Source organism: Mugil cephalus, chromosome 9, assembly GCF_022458985.1.
Source record: "Mugil cephalus isolate CIBA_MC_2020 chromosome 9, CIBA_Mcephalus_1.1, whole genome shotgun sequence".
Classification (NCBI taxonomy): domain Eukaryota; kingdom Metazoa; phylum Chordata; class Actinopteri; order Mugiliformes; family Mugilidae; genus Mugil; species Mugil cephalus.
Window position 1 is genome coordinate 8,568,415 of NC_061778.1, and position 21,905 is coordinate 8,590,319.

Sequence of the window (21,905 nt, forward strand, 5' to 3'; positions counted from 1 at the left end):
ATTACACAGAGAGCCTCCAGTTATTTTTACTTATTCATTTCTACAACAAATATAAAACCTGAAAGACTGCAGTAATTAAACAACTATATCACTAACATTAACTTAATTCTTACCTTAGAGTCCAGTTTCCAGTTTCTTCTTTTGAGGAGCTGGTTGGTTGGTGGGATTTACCCAGAACTCATCACATCGGGCCACAGTTGGAAATAAATACAACGAGAAAATTGTCTTCAGAAGAAAATCTGTTGAGCCACTTGCATATAGCTTGTTAATGAAAAAAAAAATCAAAATGACTTTCATTTTGAACAAATGTAGATGAATTCAAAAGAGAAGCAAAGAGTGGAGCCATCCTCCCTGCATTCATAAAGAGATGAGGCCAACGGGGCTAACGCAGACGGACAAATAACAATTCCCATGCACATTTATGGTCAATTTAGAATCACCGGTTTACTCAACATGCATGTCTGTGAGGGAACTGTAGCGCCTGAAGATAACCGCATGCAGGCAGAAGGAGAGTCACAAACCTGTTTTTTCTCTTTTATTTAAAAATCAATAGTCAATCCAATAAAATCTCCACATTGGCTAGTAACCCGTCTGCCGAGGAAAACCTAGTGAAGCAGCATCTGTGAGCATGAAGATACGATATATAACATGAACCGGTACGTGACAAATGAGAGTGCGCGTTTGGATTTATGACCCACGTCAGCACGGATAAAAACATTGTGTCGTAATTGTAATTACTACAACATGGTGTGCTTCGTGTCCCTGTCTAATCCCCAGTTTGATGAATGAGGGCGTGGCGGTGCGTGGGGGCAGCAGCACCAGCCTGGTGTTGAACCCAGGTCGATTTGACTTTGAGGTGTCAGACTGCTTCCTGCTGGGCTGTCCACTGGGCCTGGTGTTGGCCATGAGACGCACGGTGCTGCCTGCTGTCCAGGGTAAGAATCACTTACATATGCGTTGCCCTTGCACACACACACGACACGATCAGTCAATTGTCATGCGCTTTGAACTAGTGCATGAAACAGGTTGCAAAACTGCTAGTTTGAAATGAAGGTGTTCACTTTATTGAAGATTTCCTAAAGATTTCTCTCCAAATCGTAGTTTTCAATGCGGTTAAATTCAAACAAGGTCATTTGGCGGCGAGCACAGCTTAGAAGTAGATGCAGTTATTTTCACCGCATCTCCTTTTCTAAAAATAAAATCCCACTCTGTTAAATATCGCTTCACATTGGACACAGCTACACTTCACACCAAAATATCTATTTGTCCTCCTAATGGCTGTGTCTGCTCATTGTGTTTTCTGCCCCCCCCCAGTGAGCCAGCTTCATCCGGCCTGCTCTCAGATTTTCAACCTCTTTTACCCCTCGGATCCTTCGGCCTCCAGACTGGAGCCGCTGCTGCAGCCGCTCTTCCACAAATTGCCGCCGTTCGCTGTGCCCCGCTACCAGCGCTATCCCCTCGGAGATGGGCGCTCGCTGCTCATAGGTAGGATGAATGGCTTGATGCTGGAAATCAATTTTTGTCGCGGGGGAGAGCTGCTTCTCCTGAATATTTCATTGCTCAATCTACTTTATGGTGTAATTGTATCGCCACATTAATAACCTTTCGGATTTTGCATTTCAAAGCTTGTGTGAAACCTTTGAGGAATTCTGTTAGTGGGACTAGATTATAGTGGCAGAGATGACTCAGTGCTGTGAATTTTCACAGATACAAATGAGGCTTGGTGCAGCAACACTCTGACCTCAAAGTCGTAAGTTTGAAGTAATTATACTTCCTCTTCACGGGGTGCAGTGCCTTGAGCGTGACACTGCTCTCTGAGGATCAGGTATACAGCATGTGTGGTATCAGTTTACTATATAGGACCCGGTACTGCTGTGATCTGCCTGGAAGGTTTGGTTCTGGAGTTTGTAATGAGCTGCTGATTTATGTTCGGGGTCATATTTTAACCTACTTTTGGGACATAGGTTGACTCTAAGCAGCAGTTATGATGTATTGCCTGCTGCCCTGCTCCCTCTTCCACCTACATCACTGAGAGAAAGTAGGACGAGGACTGATCGCTTGTGCTAAGAGCCTACGAGCGTGATCTTAGATGGGAAGAAAAAGACTTTGTGGTTTGGTGCAAGGCTTTGGAAAATGTGAAACCCTTTTACTCAACATGCAATCATTAGGAAATTAGTGGAAAATGAACATCCATTTAGCTTTTAACATTTCCTTTTCACTTTGAAGTTATATTATTTCCAGAAAGGTAAGAAGAGAATCTGATGGTTTAATCTTGGACAAAGTCTCACCGCTTCAATGTTGCCTAATTTACAGCACCCTGTATTCCTCTGTTCTCTGCAGACCTGTACGGCTTTTTGGGACTTTTTTACATGAGGCAGCAATGAGGCTGCTCGTAGATGGATGAAGTGTCACTCTCAGAGATCTCACTTTATTCTCTTTGCCAGCAACAAAACATTATCACTAGTGTGACACTGTCAGTCAGTTAACATTAGCTCCAATTACTCTCCCTGGCACAAAGATAAGTGCTGGGTGATCCATCAGGCATCGCTAGCTGAGGATGGCTGATTTTGCACTGTCTCCTCAGACACCCAGATTGCTTCAGTACAAATGGAAGACTTTTGTATAATTTCGTACACCGACCAGGCATAACATTATGACCACTGACCATTTCGCAACAATTCATTGTTCTGCTGGAAAACCTTTGGACCTGGCATATGTGTGGATGTTACTTAGACATGCACCACCCCCACTCCATAGCAGTGACACTCCTTGATGGCAGCAGTCAACCCCTAGCAGGATGGAGCAAATCACAATGTATTATCTGCCACCTGCTTAGTGCAGGGCCACAGTAAATTAGAACTGAAACTTGAAAACGCCAGTGATGTGCCACATACTGCCTGGTGGGCAGGTGGTCATAATGTTACGCCTGATCGGTGTAAGTAGGCTCAGTCATCATTTTGCTGCCTCGCAGATAGAGCGAAAGAGATATTTATTAAAAAAGAAGAAGGGAGAATCACTTTAGTGTTGTAATTAAGGTAATTAATGAGATGTTTTTGTAGAATCCCAGCAGGAAGAGCTGAATTCACCAGTCACGTTCACCGCGGACATTAATTAACTTTGAGTAAAGCTGTTACGGAATATTTATGTCATGAAAAATGTTTAAATGCCAGAAAAGTCATTAGTCTAACCCTTTATTGCTCAGTGTTCTATGTCTGATCGCAACTAATCCAAGAACAATGATTGCGCCAATTATTTGTTGTTTTAACAAGGAACCCATGAGTAATCTTTGTGTTTCACTCCTATGGGACCTGTGTTCTAGAAATATCTGACAAACCCCACAGCATTTTTATATATATGTATTTTTTTAACTAATTTATCATGTTCAGCCATTCGTAGAGGGGGTCGTTTGACAGCCAGCAGTGCAGAGGAAGGTGATGGAGTGTAAAAACAGACACTCAGCTCAGGCTTGAAGCTACACCAGGTTTTAATTATGGATCTGCATCACTGTTCCATTGATCGGCCTTGGCTGCCGTCAAATTATGTGTCAAATTAAAAACCATGGACAGATGCACAGACACAGACTCACGGAAGAACAATCAGCGGCACACACGAACTCTTTCCCGCTCTGTGATATGGTAATTAGTTGTTATGAAGGCTTGGAGAGCCAATCAAATCAGGCTCCTGTGGGTTTAACTTTGACATCAACACCCGTCAACACCGGAGCTTTTATTATGATGAATGCTGCTAATATAGAGGGAATGAGCCCTCGTGCTATTGATTTCCAGCTACGGTCCAATGGGAAATATTATCATCCGAGACAGCAAATGCACAAAGAATTACGGTCATTTTTTTTTTTTCTTTTTAATCACCACTGATCACGTGGCTGAAGACAGTGATGTATTTTTTTGCTCACCGTGAAATTATTTCCCAATAAGCTGCCGGTGAATGTGGCGAAGATTCCAAAGCCTCTTTCTGTCTCTTTTTGTGTCACAAAGACATTTCAAGGCCAGAGCTCATTCATCCCACCTCAATTTATGAATCGCTTTCACCTGCTGCCACTTGCTCTTTCCTCCTCGTTCCTTCCTCACACTGAAATCATAATCTTCGTGTCCACACCGGTCATTTGAAGATTTACTTTCTTCCGTAACCGTCACCGTGTGGTCCCATCTTTCCTCCTCGCCATCGCAGATTCTCCCGACGCTCCTCTTTCTCTCCCTCTTCGCCTCTCTCTGTCCATTATGCTGCGAGAGAAGGACAGCGGAGCAAATATTCCAGAGGCTGAAAGGGAATGACGCTCCTCTGAGAGGTTGAGGGCAGGGCTCATTAATGATAACAGATTCTTGTGTGTGTTGGCGTGCGGGGGCTCGCAGCCATTCCCATAACAGATTTAATTGCTAGAACTGCACATATTACACGTTATGTACAGCGAGGTGGCCTTCAGCTATAAACTAGAGTTTAAAGAATAAACATGGGGACACTATTGACCATTATTAATGAGGTATTACTGTGGTGTTATATTTATTTTATCTAACGGCAAGAGTAATCTGTATTAATCGTCTGTATTCAGCTGTGGATCCCAGTCATTCACCACCAGGGTGCAAACTGTGAAAAATCCAAATCCAGTTCATCGAAATCACAAAATGAAAACACCTCATTCTGTACGAACTTAAAAAGCTGAACTTCACAAAACTCGTCTCTCACCATACAAGGCAACAATAAAAAAAAAAAGAAATGAGATGTTGAATAGGAGCGAATAATTGTGTTTCTCTTTATTAGTCAGAATTGTTGCAATTTGCATATTACAATTTGTGTGAAATCAAACAGAAAATCCTAAGATTTGAAACCAGCTGATGTTTTAAATGTTTCGTTGCATTATATCCAAAAAAAAAATCCATATATTCTGTAACTTATGTAAGTCAGGTTATGGACGGCATCAACCAAAACAATACATTTTGGTCTAAAATGTTCACGTAACTAAGCGCACATAAAAATCTCCCTCATACAACCTCCTGCAAACCACATGTTCAAGAGTGTTCTCTCTTTTCTGGGTTGCAGTGATTTCAGTGCAAGTAATGGTTGTCCAACATTTATCAACACGAGCCGATCGGCTCCAGACGGAGTTGTTTGATGTACACAGAGAAACTCAACACATTACTAAACTAGAGTTTTAGACACATAATTACAAGACGTCAGTGCAAGAGTATAAATGCTTTAAATTGCCTAGACTGCTGCGTCACTGGCTCTGCACTGATACATTATAAACAAATGTACCAGGGTGCACATTGTAGACTTTTGTATTTTGTCCATAGAAGAAGTCCCATAGTGCGACTGTGTATATGTCCCCACAGCATGAGTGACACAAGCAGACACACTGATAGTTATTAACATTTTAATCATTACACATCATTCCTATTTTGAACCTGATCCACAGTGATTTAAACCAGATAGACAATCTATTGTCAATATTTATTATCTTCATTTAAAACTGCATCCTCAGTCCGGACTTATTAACAAGCAGATCTGTAACTAAAATATCTGCCATCCAGTCTAGCCGCGCTGATTTGGACGGAGCGTGTCAGATTCCATCAGCATCATCTTAACAGATGTAGATTGTTCTTTGCCTTGACTGTGGGATTTATTAACCACGCTTTATTCTCTGTCACGTCTGAGAGAGAGCTGCCGTTAATCTATATTCTGCCGCGGCTGCTCATCCTTCACGAACCAAATGCGCAACATGTGGCTGCATCTCGAAGGTTTATTTATAACCAGCCCAGCAGTCTGCAGGGAAAGGGTTAAACTGTCTGCTTTAAGAACCAAACAGATGCTCCTGGGTGGTAAATGTGACACTAGCGAGCACAAAATGATGCTCAGTTACAGCTGTTGAATCAACATGCAACGTTCGTGAGTTATAGTTGCGTTTACTGTGAAATGGAAGTGATGTAAACGCGGTAGATTGTGCTTAATCTTCTCCCAGAAAACCCAGACACGACATGTTCTGATTTGCAGGCGAAGAGGCACAAGCTCACCCTCAGCCATCCCACTCCCTGCTCCAGCTCGTACATCTGAGCTGTGGGCGTGACCCGCTCCGGGGACAGTGGCAGGTGGGGAGTTTGACTGGGGCGGTACACCTGTCAAACGGTAACGCGTGTGTCCTAAGGCGAGCTCAGGGAGGACAGAAACTTCCCGTGGAGCATCAGGGCAAAAGCTCGCTTGATCTTGAATTTTTAGTATGAATAGGGAGTTCTGAAAGAAAGATCTTATAGGTGTGTTGCTCAGCTAAACTATACTAGGAGGTACTGTTAGGTGGAATTTGTATTACATTCAGCATGGGTTTCTTTTTCTCCACAGGATGAAATGTAAGTTTTAAGATAAATGTGCTATTGAACGGATTTGATAGATATTTTCCTCTCCGACGGTTAAATTATTAATGGTTTATCCTTCTCCCGGGCTTCATGACACATGACGAATAACAACTAGATCCTAGGATGTGGAGTGAAACCAGGTCTCAGGGGAAAATTCTCATTTTCTTATTATACAGTTGTATTGCAGAACAAATAGCAGGAAGCTGCTTAGAGACTTGCCGTTGGGAGAGAAGAACGCAACCTGATAAATTATTCTGCTTGTCAGCGGGAGCCGAAATGCTTTTTCGGACTTTCAAAAGCAAACAGAGAAACCAGGAGATGATTCAGCCTCAGACAGAGTAGAATATGTCTCTTCGCTGTCATTGTCTCCCTACTTAGTACTTGTCTTGGGTTTTCCTTGATAAAACACACAGCAAGTCGATACACAGTGAGAGGCTACTGCATTAGGTAAATAACAGCATTGATTTAAAGATTCAGGCCGGTCGACTGTTGTGTGATCAGAGCTTTTCCATTCTTCTTCCTCCTCCTTTTTGTCCTTGTCTCTCCATTTACCCTTTTTCGCTTTCTAGCTGAGAGTATCCAAGGCCATCCAAATGTGTTTCTGGAAGGTGAGCAATCTCATGGAGGACCAGCTTCACAGCAGTCCTCTGAGACGAAGACCGAAGGAGGAGGAGGAGGAGGTGGAGGAGGGGGTGGAGGAGGAGGAGATGAGGGAGGCCGTAGAGCCAGCGTGACCAGTGTGGAAAGTGAAATGTCGATTTGCTCCATGGGGCAGCTGGGAAACACCATCGCTAACAGTAAGTGCAAAGGCAATAAAAGCTTAAAGGTCACTCTGTCCTCTTTCATTTATGTCCTGGATATGAGCATGGGTTGATGAAGTTTCACAGGATTTGAGCTGACCTCACATTTCATGTACAGTATCTGTGTTTTTGTCTCAGTTTCCAGTAGCTGGTGGGGCTCCAAAAGGTTGGACTACGCTCTGTACTGCCCCGACGTGCTGACCGCCTTCCCAACCGTGGCCCTGCCTCACCTTTTTCACGCCTCCTACTGGGAGTCCACTGATGTAGCTGTCTTTGTTCTCCGGCAGGTGGGACCACATTTCAAAGGGTTGTTTACCCCCGTCAAGTTTCACAAGTATTCTCTGCAGTATTAATACTCATGGCAGGTTTTATGTATTTTTCTCAGCTTAGCATTCTCTAAAGGCCACATCCGAGTGGAAATTCACTAACAAAACTATTTGGAGGAGACAACTTATAACAAAATGAAAAGAAAATTCTAAGTCACATCAATATTTGGTATTACTACCCCTTTGCCTTCAAACCAGTATCACTCCTTATACGTGCACTTGCACAAAAGGGATTTAGTAGGGTCATAGTTGCGGTGGTCAGCCAACGAAACTTAGTGCAGCAGATGAAAAACACATCAAGATTATTTACCTTCGAAAGTAGAAGTAGCAGAGTCATCAGCTCAGAACTGGCAGAAACCAGTGGGATCCCGGTACACATCTACTGTCTGGAGAAGTCTGGCCAGAAGTGGTCCTTATGGAGGAGTTGCAGCCAAAAATCCATCCATCTGACATGTAAACAAGGCCAAGCAACTCAACTTTGAATGGCAACATAGGAACTGGGGGTGCAGAAAAACAGCAGCCGGTGCTCTGGACTTATGAGTCAGAATTTGAAGTATTTGTCTATTAGCAGAAGGCAGTTTGTTCACCGAAGGGCTGGAGAGCGCTACAATAATGAGTGTCTGCAGGCAACAGTGACACATGGTGGAGGTTCCTTTCAAGTTTGGGGCTGCATTTCTGCAACTGGAGTTGGGCATTTGGTCAGGATTAATGGTGTCCTCAATACTAAGAAATACAGGCAGATACTTATCCATCATGCAGTACCATCAGGGTTTATTCTGTGGCATGACAAAGACCCCAGACATACAGCCAAGTTCATCAAGAACTATCTTCAGCTTAAAGAAGAACAAGAAGTCCTGGAAGTGATGGCACGGCCCCCACAGAGCCCTGATCTCAGCAGCACGGAGTGTGTCTGGGATTACTTGAAGAGACAGAAGGATTCGAGGAAGCCTACATCCGTCGAAGATCTGTTCTCCAAGATGTTTGGAACAACCTACCTGTGTGTGTGTGTGTGTGTGTGTGTGTGTGTGTGTGTGTGTGTGTACATGAGGAACAGCTGCTGCCTCTTAATGAAGTCCTCTTGTTCAGAAGAAAGACAGTGATTATTTGTTCAAGGGTTTCTTCTGCACATGTGACGCCCTGAATATGTCTGGCAGCAAGCCAGTAATCCTATCAACGCTGCTCTGTGGTTTGTAACCGTGGACAGAACCAGTCGGAATGAGGAATAAATCGTGCCATAAATACGGCGAGATGTCGACATCTTTTCTTTTGCTGAACCTCTGTCCAGTCCTGAGTTATGGTCTTGATTTGCAGCAAAGAACAGTGCAAGTAATATAGAAGTTTATTTTTCACCTTCACGTTGATTGATGATGGTCAAAAATGGTGAGGTGCGCCATGAAGTGATGTTGTTTAGGATTCAAATCACACGTCTCAGACAGATGGGAGCCTTTTTATCTGAACTATTCTGATTCTGTAGTTTGTAGTCTGTTGCTGGTTTATGAAGAAATGAAAAAGGGTGTTGACTGCAACCTACAGAAGTCAGACCTTAAATGTGTCTTATTTTTTAAAGGGTTGCAACTGGTCTCCAAGTCATTTCCATATTTCTATTATCGACTTTCTATCATCTTGTCATACCCAATGTTAGACTGAAAGAGTTTTACTTTGCCATTGGTGCTTATTTCTTGCACAGAAGCTGGGTTTAAAACCATGAGCCCTGTCAAAGTTACAAGCTCTAGCTACCCACTGAGCTGACCTTGAATATCTCACATCTTAAACCATGGTGGTGAGAAGGCTGTTCATTAAATGCCTCTGGCAACAGTGACACACTTTGATCATTAGAAGCCCAGAGAAGAAAGCAAAGATATATTTTTTTCACCCTGCTGTGTCACGTCTCCTATGAGAGAAGACGTGTAAAAAGCAGCACATAGAGTACAAGAGGATTTCAGAGTCACTTAAAGCTGCATCATATATAAAGATTTGTCATGAGATTTTTGAGCATCATTGGAAGTGATTCCTTAAAGTAAAGGTGAATTACATCAAGAAAATGTCCAAGCTACCCCGCGTCTGTGTCAAATGTGGAGCCTCTTTCGAGATGTAAGCTGTAATTTTCTCCAAGTACTCTAAATCACCCCTCAGCCCTTAATCTGTGTCAGTGTTCCTCTTGTCACGAAAGCTTTCTATTAAAAAATGTGAATGTATGATCCTTAAACCTAGCTGCAGATTTTCTTTCAAGGCTTCAGTTATGGCCAACCTTCCACACTGTGATTGTCTTGTCTTCACTGCATCAGCTGACACTAGAGTCTTCACTGATGGACGAGGCTGTGTCTCCTGAATGGCAGGATGTTATTTCAAAGGCCTGTGTGCTGAAACGTCTACTGTCTTGGATGTTTATTGACAGCTCATGAGATGCGATTGCGTGAAGAGCCAGGAAGCGGACCACTCGGACTCAGCTCCGTTCTCCCCCTCCAGCCCACGTGAAAAGTGGCTCAGAAGGAGGACACATGTCAAACTAAGGGTGAGAAATTAATTGTTTTGCATGAATACGCTGTTTTTCCACTTTGCTTTAAAACAGGGGTCTTCAACATCTTTCAGGCCAACTTACTATATTTGTTCTATATTAAACTTGGTCCAGCACTAACTATAGATATGCATCATCATTATAATTTAATCATTTAAAATAATTTATTTCAAGCTTTTTTTTTTATTATTTCACACATGAGCAACAGTATGTAGCAAATAATTGACAGATTCAATTTTTGATTTAAATTTAGCTGAATGTAGTAGAGACAGTGAATCACCAAAACATTTTGGCCTCAGCTGGCTCCTCTTCTTCTAAAACTTCTTTTACCTGGGGGCTGAACAGGCTCTCGGCCAGTTGAGATGAACCTGACAGTCAGCGTGTCATATGCGTCCTTGTGATTGGCTCAGCAGCGATAGGGGCGGCGCCTACTGTGTACAGGAGGCTTCGATTGACAGGCCTTGACCTGGCGTGGCGCTCTGTGTGAAATGGTGCACTGTTGTGACAGCTGCTATATCTCTGAATGAGTGAAGTGTTGACTGAAAGATGACGTCTTCTGCCTCCGTTTGTCCCTTTAACAAAATATGTTGGATTGTGTTTAAATAAATTTCAATTTGTGAGGGGAAAATTAAAAAATATATAAAAATGTCTAATCAACCAAAGATTTTGCAACTCCCCCTGCAGTACCTCTGCATCCCCCCTAGGGGTCGTGGACCCCCTGTTGAAAACCTATGCTTTAAAATCGTCATGAATGTGCATTTATTGTTTCTGCAGTTTATTGTTTTGAATCTGGTATATTGAAGCTTGATTTGAACAGATTAATTCATATTTAAACAAGGCATTTTGGCTTAGACACAAGATGTTACACAACCTGAAATATTGTCATGCACACACAAACACACACACACACACTTATTGGCACAATGCATTCCCGAGGCAGTTTGGCTTAGACACAAGATGTTACACAACCTGAGATATTGTCACACACACACACACACACACACACACACACACACACACTTGTTGGCATAATGTATTCCCTAGTCCCTTACCCTAACCCTAACCATCTCAACTAAATGCTTAACCCTAACCCTAATTGTAACCTTTACAATAAAAAAGAATCTTAATCCTCAACCAGCTCTGTAAAAAAGTGAAGACTGGCCGAAATGTCCTCACTTCCCAAAGAGACTTCCCTTTGTTGGTGAAAAACTCACACCAGCCCTCAGTACGTAGCAAGTACAAGAACAACACACACACACACACACACACACACACTGATACATGACAAATTGTTTTCCTTCCCGTAAGGATGCATTTGAAGGAAGATAATTGTGCTCCAGACCAAAAAATTACCGCGCCTCTCAGACTGAGGGTCTGTTGAGATAATATTCAACAACCTGAGTGCGGTACAGGTTGCGGATGACAAGACCTGAGACAGTGAATATTCCTTATACATCTTAATGCAAACAATGTCTCATTTCAGTTATTAATTTATTTTTTTTGTCCTACTCTATCGCTTTTTTGTCATTTTCTAAACAGCTATGAAATACTAGACCATAGCTGCCATGACGGCCATCGGTGCAAAAAAAAACCTTTATCATTAGCTTCTGAAGACATCATGCTTTATAGTGCTGCAGCCTGCACGAATTGGCTGTAGCCTGAATTTCTTAAAACACTCCCACACTTTCACCTTGAAGCACTGAGGCAGGCAGACACATTCAATTACGATGCTTCTCATCCAAGCCATGTATAACAATCAAGGTCACATTGCGATCCATTTTCTAAAGGCTCAAAGTTAGTGACTGCGTGCTTCTCGTGAGGCTATAAATAGAATTGTATAACCAGGGTACCATGGAAACGTGTCTATATTTGACAAGGTTTTCTCCTTTCTCCTTCGCCTTGTTCATGCCTCACCTCGGCTAAGTGATGCGTTTCTCAGGTTGGCGCTTAGAGAATTTGCCCCATCCTGAATACAATTCAGTAAGTGGAGATTTAGAGCAGCACCATGCTGATTCAATCTGGGCGCAGCCAGCTCATCTGCTGCAGATTGATACTATTCAGAGAGACTTGGCATTTATTTCTGATGTTCTCTGGCTCAGCGAGAGGTCCTTGTCCCAGCCGGGGAGCGACCACCACTGCGGCTGTTGTTTCTTGTGTTTTCTGCTGCTCTTTCACAGACAGGCGTCTCACTCGCTAACTCAAATCTTGAACTCTTTTGTCTGCGAGTGGAATTTGATACCGAGCCACATGTTGCTCGTTTGTGTTGTTTTTTGTTTTGTTTTTTTGCATATGGCCTTGCGGAGAGTTCTTTGAGAATTGTGTGCGAGGGAATCTAAGAAGATATTGAGCACACTCAGGCCTCGTCGAGTCACATCGCAGCAGTCTGCCATGTTTAATGTTTGCGCCCATGCATATGCGGTCACATACATGTTTGCTCACTCTGCGTGCCTGCCATCACAGGATCAGCGCAGCCTCGTGCTGGCAAACAATTAACTGTTGACAAAGCTAATGCAGGATAGCAGCTGGAAATGTCAAACTTCCTTGTTAGATGTCACATCCTTTAAATCAATTATCATTAGCTGACGTGATGAAACAGTGAAACACAACAACACGGTTGATTACGTTATTGGTATACGTGTTAAGTGCAGAACCTCTATTAACTTTCCCTGTGTTGTCAATAAACAGTGATTTTCAAGTGAACAAAATGAAGCTGTCTTGTTTCTTCTGTTTTAAGATTCAGAAATGCAGAATGAGAAATACTATCTAGAGCTGGGCCAACCACATTTTAATGAGACTAGTTATTGAGGGGAGAAGCGGGGTGTCGAAAAAAGAGCGTGTGCACTCTGTAAAATATTCCAGGATAAAGTAAAGGTCACGGAAAGGGCAAAGAAACAGGAAGAAAAATTAAAATTTCTGTCGTGGTGGTCCGCAGTGGGGTCTGTGAATCAAACATTAGTACGCTCATAATATCCTATTAAAATGCAACCATCTCAGCAAGAGGAGATTTAGGGATTAGTGTTTCTCTGCCGATTCACTACGAGGTACTCACTGAATCATGCAATATGGAGAAAATGAACAAGACAAGAGAGCTTGTTGGAGAGTTTAGGGGACTTTTCTGTATTTGTGAAGTATTTTGCTGGGTATTGAAATCTGAAAATGAAACACATCAGAGCGGGAGACATGTCAGCCATTTTTCCTCTCATTGTGTACAGTATGTCTCAAAAGGCTGGGAAGGAAAGTTCAAACAAGGACAAATACCAGCGGGGATGTGTCTGCCTGAGCCTCACAATAGCTGAGGCAGACACAGAAGTAATTTCATACTGTGAACATACAGTATATAATCCTGTGGAAATGTTTTAGCCTCTTATTCATTGCACCGAATGTTGTGTCACATTCATTCTGCAGCCTGCCTGCCACAAACCCTGCAAGTGTACTTTGGAGAATTGATGTCATTTTGGTTAAAGTTGTTCAGATTACTGCACTTTGGACAAATTAATTGATCAATTAAAACTATTTATGCTCTATTTTTGAATTCATCCTTTCTTTGTTTGCCTGAACTATATACACATACATGACAAGTGCTTCATTTCCTTTGTACAAAACACTTCAAGATAAAAAATGTTTTTAAAATTAAGGAACAGCTTTTATGATGCTACACCATGATGTGGAAAACTTATCATCAGCCTTAATTTGTATTGTTGTATTTGAAGACTATTATTCAAAAATACTAAAATCTAAGAATAGAGCCTTGAGGTACCCCACACTATATTTTAGCTGTGTCAGACTTGTTTGCTTTAATATTGTCTGTTGCTTTTGGGTGTTTCTTAAACTTAATTATATTCAAGTAATTAATTGTTAATATAAAGTAGTTTTAAAAATGTTGTTTATCTCAGGCTCTGCTGGGAGGTTTGATGATTCAAAGATTGTTTGCGCGCTTTCAAAAGTTTAAGAACGAGGGTAAAAGTTAAAGGTTCCATATTATGAAAAATTCACTTTATAAAGGCTTTCTAACAGTAATATGTGTATCCATTGCCTCTGTATGAGGCTCCAGAAGTGAAAAAAATAATTTCCCAAAAAGTCAAAAGTCATTTCCCTCACTTGCTTGCTCCCCTTTTTTAGCTAATGTTTGCTCAAACAGGGTCATCTGAGATTTTTCCCTTCTTTACCCACTCCCCGGATAGATGAACCTGCCCTCTAAAATTACAGAGTGGGCGCCATTTTTTCACCTCGCAAACCCTCGTAAACACACATGGCAAAAGTACTAGCAAAGCAAGGCCATTGCTCTGTTGTTGGCTGCATCAACGAACCGTAACAATTACCCTTACAGTTAGCAGAAGCTATTGTTAGCAACATGGTAGTAACTGTAACAACACATATGAACAAATTAACACAATATGTTTTGGGGCGAAAGAGACGAAGCTCATTAGCATTTAAAGGTACAGACACAGAAATAGCCTGTTCTCAGTAGAACTCACTAGAGTGACTTCATGACTGGCTGAAATTCAGGACCAAGGCTGAATTTGGGGTAATTCACTTTGAAAAAAAAATGATGTTGGACCTTTGACACCTATATGAAATTCTTGAAAAAATGTACAACATGGAAACTCTAATGCTTGACATTAGGATCATTACATTGAAAATGCACCCAGGAGTATTTTTGGGGGAATTTAACAATAATCTTGTCATAATCTTCCTCATTGACTGCTAAGGTTTACTGCAGAGAATCAGATGAGCATCACAGACAGGATATTGTTACAATAAAAGCATAAAACTGATATTAGTGTCCTGAATAATTGATGTGTTGCTCCTTCTTGTCATGAACTGCAGAACGTCACAGCCAACCACAGAGTAAATGATGTCATCGCCACTGAGGACGGACCCCAGACTCTGGTCGGTCGCTTCATGTACGGCCCCTTGGACATGGTCACTCTGACTGGTGAAAAGGTGAGAAGCATCTACATGATCTGTAACGACTGATATTGTGCACATTTCTCTATCAGCAGCTGATTTAACTCTTTACGTGTTGCACCACCCGGCTACTCTCAGGTGGACATCCTGCTGATGACACAGCCTCAGTCGGGCCGCTGGGTTCACTTTGACACCGAGGTGACTAACAGCAGTGGCAGGGTAACATACACCATACCCAGGAGCAAGAAGCTTGGACTGGGAGTCTATCCAATTAAAATGGTGGTCAAGTAAGCATCTTAAATGTATCATGTTCTTCACAGAGTGCCGTCAATACGACATACGAGATAATGGTTGAATTTAGATCTGTATACATGCTCTGTGAAGGAGTGCAAGGTTCTTACTAGAGAGTGGTGGCCTTAAAGGATGTAAAGGATGTATTATGCAGCAGCTGCAGTTTTCTGCCATTTCTCATGCAGTCACTCTTATTTCAATCCAAAGAGGGGATCAAACCAGTGCAGAGGCCTACCTGACTGTGTTGCCACGGGGCATGGAGTGTGTTGTCTTCAGTATTGACGGATCTTTTGCTGCCAGCGTGTCAATCATGGGCAGCGACCCAAAGGTCCGCCCTGGAGCTGTCGATGTGGTCAGGTAACTAGGTTATTCTCTCTGGATGTGTGTGAGTATATGCTTGTGCGTCTGGATGAGTTTGCAAATGAACGAATTTGTAAATTGACCACATGTGCACGTTTGAGAGTGCTTGATGTTATTCACTTGCAGGCACTGGCAGGACCTGGGCTATCTTATCATCTACATCACAGGCCGTCCTGACATGCAGAAACAGCGTGTGGTGTCCTGGCTCTCGCAGCACAACTTCCCCCACGGGATGATCTTCTTCTCTGAAGGCCTCGTTCATGATCCGCTGCGGCAAAAGACCATATTCCTCAGGAACCTCATTCAGGAGGTACAAATCGGAGACAAACCGCTGTTCTGACATTAACTGCGCTGTTAATCTTTCCTGTTCCTTGCCCTGCATTGAGCCCTTTTCTCACTGTTTGTCACTGTTTTGCAAGCTCACACTGTCATAGCCTTGGGTTGTTCTGCTTCGAAATGCCACACGCATCTCCAACTGATTACGTTCTCTCTCACCAGTGTCACATTAAGATCAACTCTGCTTATGGCTCCATGAAGGACATCTCTGTTTACAACATGCTGGGCCTCAGCCCCTCGCAGATTTATATTGTTGGCAGACCTTCGAAGAAGTACCAAAATCAGTGTCAGGTAGTTCAGTTTTCATTTGTGTCCTTGTGCTTCTGTTTGCTTTATTTCTCTTGAAAGTTTCAGATTCTCCTCTTGGCTTTTCTCATTTTCTTTAATCTCTTCTGTCTGATTTCCTAACCCCCTTTACTATCTGTTCCTAGTTCCTTAGCGAGGGTTACGCTGCACACCTCTCCACCCTTCAGTTCGGGCACAGAGCCAGACCCAAGAAATCCCCTTCAGTTCGGATGGTCTTAAGGAAAGGTTCATTCGGTCTCTCGGCAAAGCCTGACTTCCTTTGCAAACGCACCCACCTGCGCAGGACCATGTCGGTCCAGCAGCCCGACCCGCCGTGCACACCCAACCCCAAGCCTGAGCGAGCCCAGAGCCAGCCGGAGTCAGATAAGGACCACGGAGGAGGGGGCGGAGGAGGAGGAGGAGGAGGAGGAGGAGGGGGTGGACAAACTGCATGGGGACGTGCCTCCATACACCGTGGAGACACCACTCCCTGACGTCAGAAAAGAAATAGAAGGTTTGCAGGAGGACAAAAGAGGAGGAGAACAAAGGAGTCTTAGTGTCCAGGGCCAAGGTGATTCCAGGTTTCATTTTTTTGTAATTTTAGCCGCTGTTCTCACTGGGAGTTAGCTTCTCTTCTGCTAATGTTGCATCATGCCTCTGGCATTTTACCTGGGGACTGAAGAGGCTCTCGTGATTGGCTCAACAGCGATAGGGGTGGAGCCTACTGTGTACAGGAGGCTTAGATTGACAGGTCTAGAGTGGTGCTCTGCGCTCCATGTCTCATTGAACGAGTGTTGACTGAAAGATAACGTCTTCTTATCCCTTTAGTAAAATATGTTGGATTCATGTTAGTGTGTATTTAAAGAAAATTAAAGAATTAAAATGCAGTAGAGTGTGTCTCAGGATCACCTCACTGACCTGTTCCAAAATGAAGGAAAAAGAAAATCCCGTTGACTGGTTTCCAAGATGACATGCGAACGAAATAAATGGTGTTTTGACTGCACCTGTCAGAAAATCAGTTTCAGAGAGTATTCCAGTGAATTAGACGCCTCATAAAGCAAATTATGAGAAAAGGCATCAGATTTAAAGGATCAAGGATGAAAGGGTGTGCGATTAGACTCCTTCGTCTGCAGTAAATATATAGGTTATTAGTTACCAGATCTTGCTGTGTAAAATCAGTGGTGTGCACTGTAGCGTACTTTAGACAGTGCCAGAGCACAGCAATGACACGCGTCAGTCCTGCTTAAAATCGATCCGTGTCCTGGTTATATAACTGGAAACCGAAGCTATGGGTGCAATGTGCAAACACAGAAATGACGTGGTGGGAGCCGACAGTTCATTTTATACAATGAAACTCAAAGGTCTTGCAGTTTGCTTCCTCAAACCGCCTGTGATCAAACACTAGTTGAGAGCTTTTAAGTGGTGAAGGCTGACGCCAGTAAACAACAACGCAGCGTTTGTGAATCCTCGTTGAACAGTCTGGGTTCTCCACTGGTTGGAGGCTCTGCAAATTGACAGATTGATTTTACTCACTACTGTCGAGTTCCCGCAAAGCCAATAAACGTTCCAGCCTGATTAAATTATGTTCTGTGCTGTAGCTTATACATCACAGCCATCACATATTTACAGGTCATCTTTTTATAAAAGCAAAACAGAACTACGATTACCGATTTCTCTGCGTTAAATGCTTAAGTGATGCTATTTTCGGAAGCAGTTCATAGCACACGGTGGCAGTTGCGCAACTTCGGTCTCCTCCAGCGCTTGAAATCCACGCGTAAATATTGTCTGTGCAATTATGGAGACCGCCGCTGTGTCAGCCTTCGCGCCTATAGAAACAAATATGCTCCTACTGTTCACGCACACAGAGCTTTTTCCTTGAATACAAAAGCCCTGACCCGTTGTCCTCTTTCATTTTTTTTTTTTACAGTGTCTGTACATATACACCGGATCTTCTGCTGGTGCTCCTCACGGCTCAGCGTGACCTCCTGCTTGGCCCTCTACACTTTGCCACCTGCTCAGTCCCGCTCAGAGGATGAAATTTGACGTGGATGACAGCAGTTTTTTTTGCGAATGTCTGTGTCAAGCTCAAATTCTGTCTAATTGTAAAATCAGAGGATTGTACTTAGGAATGGGAGATTTACACACATATTTATATGCGAGCACGTGTCCCGGGGGGGGATGAATAACGCGTTTAATTCAAAGCTTTTCGAGACCTCGCCCCGGCCTAACGGCAGACCGCCAGATGCTGCAACACGCTCCGCTCCCATTCAGACCGGCTCGAATGCTGACAGGTGGCCGCGACAGACTCCTGCGCCACCCCTCCGCAAATGTAAATACTGGACGTGTGAGCCTCTGGACACAGAATCGCTGTGACATTAAGGTCCAGTCTCTGCGTGAGCTCTGCAAACCGGAGCCTGGAAAAGCAGCCAGCCTTTGCCTCCATTTCTCTCCCGCTGTTGGATGTTTCCCCCCTCATTGTGGTTGGCTTATTACCCCCTCACCCACCCTCCCCGCTCGCACGCACGCATGCACGCACTGCCCTCAGCCACTCAGGCAGAACATGCCTTTCGACAGCCGCCTCAGACCCGCTGCGCAGCCGCTGAAGCGCTGCGGTGTGCACCTTTCAGCCCCCGAGGTCATGTTTTGCACTACATCGCCGCGGCGGGTTCCCGACGCAGCGGCGACTTTGAGCTCCGGAAAACGGAAGAGCTTTACTCAATGTACATATTTTGTTTTCCTGCAGATTGTGCGCTGTAAATGTAAAGATCAAACTGATAAAAAAAAATGTTTACAGATTGATGGGCGGGGTTGTAAAAAGTGATCATTCATAATGACTGTGTAATAAGCGTCATAGGTGACCTTAGGTTAGTCGCTTGGTAGTTGTGGTGCGGTAGCTCGCAGGATACACCGGTACAACAGACACGAAACAATAGAACAGGGAGCCCTCGCATCCGTTTATTATAGCTGCACTGGAACCAGTAGATTTGTGATGAAACCCGATCAATTCCCAACGGTGGTAACGCTTAAAAATCTGTGCATATTTTTGTATGAGGAAATATTGTACATAGAAATATTTTCAATGTATGTTTTTGAACCTTCTGTCGTTTGACTCGTTGAATTCTTCATTTCTGCCTTAAATTGTAATTGACGTTGTGTAGAGTTACAAAAGAATTAGTTTGGCCAAAGTTTTGCGTTCCGCTGTACACTTCATGACAAAGTGCATTTGATCTGGTTAATTTTTTTTCTTTGACCATGATAAATACTGTGCGTGTGTGTGTGCGTGAGAGAGTGTTTGTTGTATAGTCGTGCTTAAGGGGAAGACAGAGAGACCAATGACAAGTAAATGCCTCTGTAGAGGAAGGGTGACACGTTCTCGCTGCGGCTCAGTACCGTGCTGCCGGTTTTTCTGAACGGATCATGTATTTTTATAGTGTCGAAGTGAAGCATTGCGTCTGAGGATTACTCAGTCGAGGCTTTTATATTTGCTATGAAAGAAAAAATGAGGTTTACGAGGTCTCAAGGTGTCTGGTTTGAACTGAAAACCTGCGTAGCGGAGTGGAAGGTGCAAGCAGGGCGCTATATTTGACTCTGTTTCTTTCTCCTCCTGAATGCCATAGGTGGTCCAGTAATTAGCTATTTGATTACCACTCAGTACGTACGATTCCCTGTAGTGCCGCCCCTGTAATTGCAGTGCACCAATTAGCATTACTCTGTAATTGTATAATATTGTAGAAACAATACTGAAATACTTAACTCGATTATGTTCCGCATCTAGGTAGTGATTCATTGTTATCCAGGCAGCAAAACGACCATCCCAGCCACACGTGTAAGCACATAATCGAAGAGACTCCATCCAACTCATACTATATCCTTTATAATGACACATTGGAGGAGTGAACTGTTTAAAACGGGCAGCATTTTAGCCCAAAGGTGTTAGTAAATGGCAAATAACGATCTAATGGTTAAATGGTGATTGTCCTGTGCATGTTATTCATTTGATATTGTTAGCTAAAGGCTATCAGTTGTTGTGGTGAATCGCAGTGAGCGAAGTCAAATTAAATCTGTGGTAAATAGCTGAGAATGAGGCGCTGTTGATAATGTGTAAGCCGAGTAGAAAACAGACCAGTGGTATAAATGATGAAGATTATAAAACCCACTATGTGAGAAAACTTCTCCTAATATGAATATTATTAACCCTTCACCGAGTACTAATTAATGTTGTCAAATTATTGGTATTCACCACATCATGACTTAACTATTGGGTACTGACCTGATTTGCCATTTATTAATGGTTTGTATGAATTAATTAGTTCTCATTTATTCTGAGATCCTATGTTGCTGCAACGTTTCCTGTTTTTTGTACAGATCTCCTGTGATGATGAACCTGTCGTTGTATTTATTGGACACGGCCCGTCCTTCATTATTGCATAAATAAAGATGTTTCACAGTTGAAGAATTTAGCTCTGCTACTACACCGTCTTACTACTATTTATTCCACCTGAGCCTGATATCCAGGAATGGAAGCTGAATCACCTGCTGTTTTACTTCAGGTGCTTTACTGTAAAGCATCAGAGTTAAGTGTAACATCCACCTACTTGGTTGCGTTCCTTTTTCTTTTTTTTTCTTTTTTTTTGCCCCTCAAATACAGTAACTCACCTGGTCTGACTTAGTGCTGCTTTATTATAGACATTAGACAAAGAGACGGTTACAGAGAGAGCTGCAGCCATAGACCTCATCATGTGTCACACAATGATGGAATATCCTTTATTGTCACTGCAGAACACAGGTTGTACAGGGCAATGTTTTCAGCTCTGTGAGATGCTTAGTATTAACAGTACTTAAATATATATATATATATATACACACACACAATCTGAGTCAGAATGTAATGAAATATACATTCACTTGCCACTTTATTAGGTACACCTGTTCAATTGCTCAGATGGGCTGGTCTGAGTATTTCAGAAACTGCTGATCTACTGGGATTTTCACACCCAACCATCTCCAGGGTTTACATTAAAATGGGAAGGTCAGAGGAGAATGAGCAGACTGGTTAGAGATGATAGAAAGGCAACAGTAACTCAAATAACCACTCGTTACAACCAAGTAATGAACAATACCATCTCTGAACGCACAGCACGTCCAACCTTGAAGAAGATGGTCTACAGCAGCAGAAGACCACACCAGGTGACCTTCCTGTCAGCTAAGAACAGGAAACTGAGACTACAGTTCACACAGGTTCACCATAATTGCACAATAGACGATTGGAAAAACGTTGCCTTGTTTGACGAGTCTCGATTTCAGCTGCAACATTGTGTCAGAATTTGGCGTAAACAACCTGAAAGCATGGATCCATCCTGTCTTGTATCAACGGTTCAGGCTGGTGGTGGTGTAATGGTGTGGGGGGATATTTTCTTGACACACTTTGGGCCCTTAGTACAAACTGAGCATGGTTTAAATGCCACAGTCTACCTGAGTACTGTCTCTGACCATGTCCATCCCTTTATGACCACAGTGGACCATCTTCTGACGGCTACTTCCAGCAGGATAATGCACTATGTCACAAAGCTCATATCATCTCAAACTGGTTTGTGGAACATGACAATGAGTTCACTGTGCTCAAGTGGCCTCAATAGTCGCCAGATCTCAAACCAATAGACCATCACCTTTGAGATGTGGTGGAACGGGAAATTCTCATCATAGACATGCAGCCGACAAATCT

General features: G+C 43.0%; 1 protein-coding gene across 1 annotated transcript in view; it reads left to right on the forward strand.

The window, feature by feature from the left end:
* The window catches only part of pitpnm3 (PITPNM family member 3), an 87,017-nt gene extending 66,374 nt beyond the window's left edge, over nt 1-20,643 (forward strand). The window contains 13 exon segments of the mRNA XM_047594929.1: nt 778-935; nt 1,315-1,485; nt 6,932-7,159; nt 7,301-7,449; nt 9,884-10,000; nt 14,831-14,947; nt 15,050-15,198; nt 15,410-15,559; nt 15,689-15,872; nt 16,061-16,189; nt 16,330-16,574; nt 16,576-16,754; nt 18,111-20,643. Coding sequence (XP_047450885.1) covers nt 778-935; nt 1,315-1,485; nt 6,932-7,159; nt 7,301-7,449; nt 9,884-10,000; nt 14,831-14,947; nt 15,050-15,198; nt 15,410-15,559; nt 15,689-15,872; nt 16,061-16,189; nt 16,330-16,574; nt 16,576-16,754; nt 18,111-18,226 — 2,092 coding nt within the window. The 3' untranslated portion in view covers nt 18,227-20,643.
* The last annotated feature ends 1,262 nt before the right edge of the window (nt 20,644-21,905 follow it).